The sequence below is a fragment of the Talpa europaea genome (genome assembly GCF_964194135.1).
Source record: "Talpa europaea genome assembly, chromosome: 12".
In the NCBI taxonomy this organism is placed as follows: Eukaryota; Metazoa; Chordata; class Mammalia; order Eulipotyphla; family Talpidae; genus Talpa; species Talpa europaea.
Window position 1 is genome coordinate 49,774,191 of NC_140079.1, and position 9,250 is coordinate 49,783,440.

Consider the following 9,250-nt stretch of genomic DNA (forward strand, 5'->3'; position numbering starts at 1 on the left):
GTTGTTGCTTTTTTTTTTTTTTTTTTGATGTGTGCCATTCTTACTGGTGTAAGGTGGTATCTCAATGTGTTTTTTTTTTTTTTTTCACTTTCTGATTCTGTATTCTCATTTTATTTATTTATTTATTTTTAAAAATAAATTTTATTTTTATATTCCCCATACAATTGCAATCCCCTTATTTTGACCCCAATCCCTCCCCTCCCCACCCCCCACCCCCCATATAGTATCTCTGGTTCATAGTTTTTTGTTGATTTTGATTCTTATAGTTATTCATTTTCCTGGTCCCTTATTTAAGTTTTCTAGATTCCTGCTATGAGTGAGACCATCCGGTATTTTTCTTTTTCTTTCTGGCTTATTTCGCTGAGCATGATCTCTTCCAGCGCCACCCATGTTGCTGCAAATTGCATGTGTTTATCTTTTTTGAATGCTGAGTAATATTCCATGGTGTATATGTACCACATCTTCTTGATCTAGTCATCTGTTTTTGGGCATTTGGGTTGTTTCCAAAGTTTAGCTATTGTAAACAGTGCTGCCCTAAGCATAGGGGTGCAGGTGCTCTTTGGAATTGACTCAAAATGGATTAAAGAACTAGACATAAGACCTGAAACCATAAAATGCATAGAAGGAAATATAGGCGAAACACTATGTGATATGCACATCAAAGACATCTTTACAGACACGTCACCCAAAGCAGTGATAGTGAAGGCAAAGATAAACAGCTGGGACTACATCAAATTAAAGAGCTTCTGCACAGCAAAAGAGACAGTAACAAAAACAAAGAGAAACCCCACCGACTGGGAGAACATTTTTGCATACAACACTAATGATAAAGGACTGATCACAAAAATCTGCAAAGAGCTGATGAGACTCAACAACAACAAAGAAAATAATCCTGTCAATGTGGTTTTAATTTGCATTTCCCTGATTATCAGGGATGTCGAACATTTTTTCATATGCCTGTTGGCTGTTTGGATATTGTCTTTGGAGAAATGTCTTTTAAGTTCTTCTGCCCATTTCTTTACTGGATTATTTATTTTGTTTTTGTTGAGTCATTGAGTTCTTTATGTTACTTTGTGAGCAGCCCCTTATCAGTTGACTGGAGTGCAAAGATTTTTTCCCAATCAGTGGGGTGTCTCTGTTTTGGTTAATGTCTCTTTTGCTGTGCAGAAGCTTTTCAGTTTGATGTAATCCCAGGTGTTTATCTTTTCCTTGACTTTCTTTGCTTTGGGTGATGAGTCTTTAAAGATGTTATTGCGATGTATGTCTTATAGTGTTTTACCTATATTTTCTTCTATATATTTTATGGTTTCAGGTCTTATGTCCCGTTCTTTTATCCATTTTGAGTTGATTTTTGTGCATGACGAAAGGTAGTGGCCTAGTTTCATTTTTTTGCATGTGGTGGTCCACTTTTCCCAGCACCATTTATTGAACAAACTGTCTGTGTTCCATTGCATATTCTTTGTTCCTTTGTTAAAGATCAGTTGTCCATATAAGTGTGGTTTTATTTCTGGGCTCTCTATTCAGTTCCATTGGTCCATGTGTCTGTTTTTGTTCCAACACCAAATATATAGCAATACAGGCTCACATCAACAAACAAGAAAGAACTCAAAGAAACAACCTAATCTCACATCTCAAGGAGCTAGAAAAAGAACAACAACAACAACAACAACAAAAAACCCCTAAAGCCAGTAGAAGAAAGGAAATAATAAAAATCAAAGCAGAAATAAACAAAATAGAAATTAAAAAAACAATCTAAAAGATCAATGAATCCAAAAGTTGGTTCTTTGAAAAAATAAACAAAATAGACAAACCTCTAGGCGGGCTAACAAAGAATAAATGGGAGAAAACACATATAAATAGGATAATAAATGAAAGAGGAGAAATCTCAGTAGAAATCAGACTCAGTAGAAATCAAAAGAATAACCAGAGATTACTATGAACACTTATATGCAAACAAATTCAACAACCTAGATGAGATGGACAAATCCTAGAATGATATAATCATCCAAGGCTGGACAAAGAAGAAATAGAACACCTAAACAGACCAATTATAAGCTGGGGAATTGAGGCAGTAATCAAAGCACTCCCCAAAAACAAAAGCCCAGGTCCAGATAGCTTCACAAATGAATTCTACCAAACGTTAGCAGTGAATTAGTGCCTATCCTACACAAACTCTTTCAAAAAATTGAAAAAGAAGAAATACTACCAAATATGACATACGAAGCCAACATTACACTAATACCAAAACCAAACAAAGACAGCACAAAAAAAGAAAATTACAGGCCAATCTCCCAAATTTTGTGCTTTTAATAATCACCCTGCTTTCATGATTCTTTCTTATTATTTTCAAATGCAATAGTTACCTTTGTGTTAAAATTAAGGCTATAGTTTAGTATGAAGGGTATAAATAAACCTACACAATAGCTTGAAGTAAACTATAAATTATCGATTTATTATAATGACTTTTAAAAAAGATATTTGTTTTTCAGATATTTGTGTGAGCTTAGCCCAAGTTTCAGTATTTTAAGACTGGACATAGAGTCCGACATGTAATATTTAGTCTACCACAAAGTCTGTCTCTTTTTTGGGGGGTAAATGGAGATATCAGTAGGGATCAATTGGTCACTCCACTTATTTGTTCTTTGGTAGCAAAACATAACAAAATTTACCATCTGACCCTTTTTTTAGTGTAAAGTTAAGTAGTATTAGGTACATGCACATTGCTGTATCACATATGGCATAACCATCACCACCATTCATCTCCTGACCTCCTTATATCTTGGAAAATAGCAACTCTATACCCATTTAACAAAATAAAACTCCCAATGCCCACTCCTCCCACCCCCTCACCAACTCCTCCCTACCTCCTGTCCTTGCAACCACCATTTTACTTTCTTAATAAATTTTATAATCTAGTTGCCTCATATAAATGAAATCATATAGTATTTATCTTTTTGTGATTATCTTATTTCACTTAGCTTGATGTTCTCACAGGTCAGAATTTCCTTCCTTTTTAAGGCTAAATAACAGTCCATTGTATATGTATACCACATTTTCTTTATCCATTCATCCATCAATGGATACTTGGATTGCTTCCATGTCTTGGTTATTGTGAATAATGCTGTTATGAATCTAGGTATATACAAGTATCTCTTTGAAACTCCGCTTTCAATTCTTTTGGGTATATACCTAGAAGCATAATTGCTCCATCACATGGTCATTCTGCTCTTAATTTTTTGAGACGCCAATTCTATTTAATTAGGTAAGGTAATAAAGCAATGTTCCTTCCATTGCCTTATGTCTCCAATTTGGTACATCTCTGAGAGTCAGGGAAATTCGAAGTAAAATAATCCCAGAATTTATGTATAGTATGCAGTCTAGGGAAACAAGGAATTGGGGTGTGAGAGTGCCAAAACCGTGGGATCTAGAACTCATTTAAGTTCTTTATCTTAACCCACATAGCAAATGTAACTTCTGTGGTTTAGAGGATGCCCTTTGGTGCAATGGTTTGAGCAGCCCTACAGAGAAGTCACAGGACATACTGAACGGTTCTTGATTTTTCTGGGCTTTCCAGTATGTCCGATTGTCATTATTTTGGGAAGTATTAAACACACAGTTTAAAAACATACATTGTGGACCTAGACCTTGCGGGTTTGGCTCTCAGCTTAGCCTTTATCATTTGAAAACCTATTTAAACTCACTGTGCCACAATTTCCTTATTTGTAAAGTAGATATTACAATGACACACACCTTTTAGGATTATTGAGGGGATTAAATGTTTTAACACATAAATGCTTAGAAAAGTGTCTGACATAAAGCTCTCTAAATGTTAGGGAGTAATATTATTTTAAATTAGTATAGACCACCGTGTGACTTTCCTTAAATATCCTTGGAAATAAGATAAATAATATTCTGTGAGTTAAACTTTTTGGATTGCATGTACCATGAACCAAAAAAGATATGTAATGGCAGATCAAAAGTAGAATTAGCTTCCAACCCAGCAGGATTAGATTGTAGCTTGATGAGACATTAACATCTATAGAAAATAAATACTAGTCAGGATAGGAGGTGGCTGTCGAGGTTGTCTCTTAGAGTTTTAGGCCACCTAAACACCAGGGACAGGTGTCCTTATCCATATCCCACCTTTTTATTCCAAATGGCAGGTGTCTGTCCCTGCTGTAATAAGCAGCGTCTGATAGCAATAAACATTGGAATCACATAATGAGCTCTTCTATTCTACAAAACAACTTTCTTATTATGGTTTGGCTTCTCAAGTTTATTTACATGGAAACATTATATGGGCTGAATGACTTAAATATCTAGTTGAATAGTTAGTGGTAAGTCTCACTGGAAATCAGTATATTAGTTTTCTGCTTTCACATGTTAATCTGGGGAGTTTTGTTAACTCAGGTCTGTCCCTGATTGCTAAATCCGTTTTCTCTGTATCAAGTAGGTAACTGAGCCTGTAAAGTTGAGTCACAGTGGAAGGCAGTGCACCCTTCCTCCACCCTCATTAGTTCTTAGTTATAACCCCCCCCCCATATTATAATAGATGACCATTATAGTAGATCACTATTTTCCTTACGTGGAATTTGTGTATATGTGGTACCAGTGATAATTGTTCAATATCGCCATTGCCAATTTGCTGAGGAGAGGTAAAGCATTCCAGCTTCTCTCCCTGAGTCCATGGGCCTGTCTAACACTAACAAGAATCCATTGTCTGCTGAGCAAGAAGTGTTGTTTACTACCATGTAAGAGTTAGCAGGTGGACTCGCTGCTGTGCTCAATGCCCTCTTAGGGAGGATAGAGAGCTGAAAGAAGCCTTAATGATGACCTAGATCATGTCTCTTGTTTTACACCTGGGAAAATAGAGACTATTTACACAGGGCCATATATCTTTATGCGCTCTTACTAGTCTCTTGTATAAGGTTAGGCTATATTGCTTTGGTCTTATGATCTGTGAGTAACATTCTTCCTGGCCCTAGTCTTGCCTAACCAGTGCACAAACTTAACTGCCGAAGGCGCATTCCTTTTCATTGCTCTGGTGAGATTTTGCCCATGGTTATGTACCATTGATATCTAGGTTTACATTGGAAATACAAGTTCGTCATAGATTTCAGAATATGTTTCAAACTGGCTCCTTTGTGGCCTGAGTGAGGTTGTGGTCCTCTTGATCACTTCACAGATAGATTTCATGACAGCTAATTGGATCTATTTTTATAATTATCATAAATGCTGAATTTGTCTTTGGGGTTGGGTGTTTTTGTTTTTTTTAACTCTACGTTCCACATGTAAACTTAGGATTTCAGGGTTCAGGACCTAATAATAAACTTCAACTGTTTCATTAATGACCACTATGTACCTACAATAAAATTCTTTCTACTGATAATATAAAAACATTTCAAGTTGACAGAAATTTCTGTTAAAATTTTATTTATTTTAATCACAATAGAAATCTCTAGTCTAAATATTTTTCTTTTCTTTTTCCTCTTCCTCCCCCTCCCTCTCCTCCTCCATCTTCTTCTCCTGGAGTCTTTATGTGCTTTAAGTGTTTTCTTCTTAGTAGTCTAGTGTTATTTTTTACATGTATTAACAAATTTAGTAGCAAATTACAAATGAATGTACATTTTTCTTGTTGTGCATCTGTACATGTATCCAAGAGGGAAGTGAGGCATTAAACATTAATTAAATGTAAGTGCGTTAATGTACACGCTTAGAGGATTAGCCAGGGAACACTTCTTAGGAGTGTATTTTGAATAAGATTTAAGAGAAGGTACAGGGCCTCCCTGGTGGCACAAGGGGGTAAGATGCAACCTATGAAGCTGTCCGCAGCCTCTGTAGCACGAGTTCAATCCCCGGCCAGGGAGCTACCCACATGACACAGCAGACCTCTCCTGACTCGCCCGCTGCTCCTCTCAGCAGTGTATTTCAGTCAGTCTGCCTGTTCTGTTCCCTACTCTGTCTCTGGTGAATCCTCTCACCTCCCACATGTCTGGCCTGTACCCCAGCTCTTGTATGCATAAATAAAAAATAAGAGAAGGTACAGATATGCACTGGCAAAGAAGGTAGGGTCAGGAAAAAAAAGGAAGTAAAACATACACATTAATGCATTGGGGAGCTATATCAGAAAGAGGGGGAGTGGATGCTAACAATTACAAAAAAAGGCCCAATTGCAGGAAGGTTGAGTAGGCACATGGCTAGAATGGAGAAGGTCGATTGTGGAGTAGTGATTAGTGAAATTATTGCGCTGTACCTACATTGTGCCTGGAGACTGTATTAAATACTATGGGAAAATCAAAGAGGGGAGTTGAGTGGGGTGGGAGAGATAACGCTTGACCCATAGGAACTTGCAGTCTTGCTAATGAGACAAGGCAAATGGCAGCCAGAGGAAGAGCCTTGAAAGCCAGTAAGAGTAGCTTGGATTTGATATAGTATGTGATAGAAGCAGCCTTCTGGAAGTCTCGTGTATCATCCTTTCTCTGTCCTCTGCTCCAGAGGAAGAGGTCTGAGCTGGGAAAGATCAAACTAAGTGCGTGGCTATGTTTCAAAAATCAATTTTTGTATCTATCAATTAACAACAGAACTTCCCCCTCAAAAAACTATTTTGAACTGCTTTAGAAAAAATGGGCAGCCTAAAACCTTCTGTCCAGATTAACAATTAATGGAAAATCACTGGTGCTTCAGCAAACAGCACAGAATGTCAGTAACTTTAGGCTGTTTTCCAATTTTACAGTAAGTTTTTATACTGAAACCATTTGGGAAGCTATTTTGTCCATGGATATTTTCCATGGAACAATGATGGGGGTAGACAAGAATAATGACATTCTTTTTCCACAGCAAAATATTAACCAGGTACTAATGGCTCCATTTTGATCATGTCACTCCAAAAATAAAGGAGTGAAGTAAAGATGCTTATAGAAACACTATGTTAAAAATAGTGTAGCTTTCTACGAGTCAAGATGGTAAATAGTTCAGGTTTTGCTTTTAGTGTTTGCTTTAGTTTTTCTCCATCTTGGAGCAGCCCTGAGAGAGAAAGTTTTCAGTTTTTTGTTGGCCCACTCGTAAGGGCTTGGTAGTTGTTTGGTCTCAATTTGTAGAACTGTAGATTTTATTTTTTCCTTTCTTCTTCTTTCTCTCATCTACACCTTTGCTACTTGCAAACTCTTCTGTGATTTCTACTCTCTCCACTCGCCTTCCAGCATGAGGCCTTTCGAGATCCTTGGTTTTCTGGAAGAATAGATGAGGCATATTTAAGTGCCTTACAATATTTCTGGGCTTATGTGGGTTTTGAGCCACATGAATTGGTGGTAGGTCTCTTAAAGGTACCAGCACAAAGATGACAGGAATCCTGAGGTCTGGCATCAGGTTGGGTTGTGATTGTCCACTTGTCACTTGAAATGACTGTCCAGGAAAGACATTGTTTAAGGGGTAACTCTCGAAAGCCACCTCAGCTTTCATATTCTGGATATTTTGTGTCTGGGGAAGAACATCAGTGAAATAAGGTTTCACTCCTGTTATGGCGTTGATTTCATATGCATTGTGCCTGTCAGCCAGTGCTCTCCCAGTCAAAATGGGCTGAAAAACAGTTGACCCTGAGGTCCCACTCACAAAGTTGTTGAGGAGAGAATGCCAAATCCCACCACTTATTGGGCTCAAAGTGACCTGCGGCCATAAACTGGCCAGGCTCCGGAGAGCTTCGCGGTTCCAGGCAGAGGCAGGAAAGTCAGTGTCAGTATGATAAAGCTGAGAAAAGTAAATGCTGAGAGTGACATCTGGGTACATCCTCAGGAAGTTGTACATTTTGCTGATGCAGCAGTGGTTAGCTTCATTACAAGGGGAGTTGTTAGAATACAGAATAATGTGGCTGATGCCTTCGTTGCTGTGGATGGCTGAGTCAAGATACCCACTCATCTCAAACAGCATTGATTCTGGATGGGTATCATTCCCAGTGCAACCGCTAGCATGGCCTTTTTGCACCAGGCTTCCAGAAGAAGTTTTCAGTTCATAAAATGTGAGGTGTTTTGTTTGGGGATACATTGGCCCATAAGGAAATCCAAAAATATGATAAAATTCTGTGTAGGGAACTCTGGCTTCTTCACCTGTTCGAATATGGTAAGGGCAATTAGAGCAATCTAGAGAGAAGCTTAGCCAGTAGTAAGGTTTAACTATAGTCCCACGATTTGCTAGGTATTCCTCATATAAGGGCTCCATTGCTAGTTTGTCTTCTAGCTTGAACCCTAAACAAGGGAGAATAATCATATATAAATCAGTGTGGAAAAACTAAAGACAACATATTAATTTACTGAACCATATAGTTTTCTTTCAAGGAGGTAGCACAGCAACTAATAGTGTCTCTGATTCTGAAAGCTAGGTGTAGCCACAGATTAGAAAACTCAGGATTCATTTTTTTTTTTTTAATAAATACTTCTGGGAAGTAGGGAGGACACGAAAGCAAAAAGTATACTACATTTTTACCTGCTTCATGGCTTCTGAGACGTTGGAGCAAATGGGTTTGAAAAGTGTACGTTTTAGAAACAGACCACTTTGTTTCAAATCTGGACTCTGCCACTTTCCGGCTTAATGACTCGAGCAAATATTTAATATCCGGAAGTCACAGCTTCCTTGCCTGTAAGATGAAGATAAGAATATACCTGCCAAATTAGATTATTTTGAGAATGGGATGCTAGAATAAATATAAAATGACTTCTTATATGCCTGACATATATTAAGGGTTCAATAAATGTTTAGCTCCTAGTAGTAATAGTACAAATGCTAGTGTTATCTAGATGATTCTTGTTTATGAAAATACAAATAAATAAGCAGGGTTTTTGCACTTTTCTCGTAATTAATGTTCTTCCTTTGTCTTTCCTTTGGTATGATAGTATCTAACATATCATGCAGAAGTGTGTCTGCATTTAAAATCAGCTATTTTGTCAAATTTTTGGCAAAAAGTTGGCTGTGGTTATCCTTTTGTTTAATGGTAAAGACTTCTTGACATGCCACTTGAATATCCTTTGAGCTGGGTCATTCACGGACAATTTGAGAGCTTTCTTTCCAACGGGTACAGCTTATTAGAGCATTTTTGAAACTTTACTCTGGAAAATACAGTTCTTTAAGATATTTCAAATCAGTAGTCTCTGGGATGTTAGGCCCCAAAGTTGAAATCATTAAAAATAATTTTTCATTTAAAAATATTCATTCAGGTGTCATTAATTATGCAGCATACTATGACATTGTAATATAATTCTGA

The 9,250-nt window shown here is 37.3% G+C and overlaps 1 protein-coding gene across 1 annotated transcript; it reads right to left on the reverse strand.

The window, feature by feature from the left end:
* Window positions 1-7,086: 7,086 nt before the first annotated feature.
* Window positions 7,087-8,480, reverse strand: APOBEC4 (apolipoprotein B mRNA editing enzyme catalytic polypeptide like 4; the record flags this gene model as incomplete). The annotated part of the gene is made up of 1 exon (XM_084248495.1): window positions 7,087-8,480. The coding sequence occupies exon 1, from the start codon at window positions 8,257-8,259 to the stop codon at window positions 7,087-7,089; it is 1,173 nt and encodes a 390-aa protein (XP_084104621.1). The 5' UTR covers window positions 8,260-8,480.
* Between the last annotated feature and the right edge of the window lie 770 nt (window positions 8,481-9,250).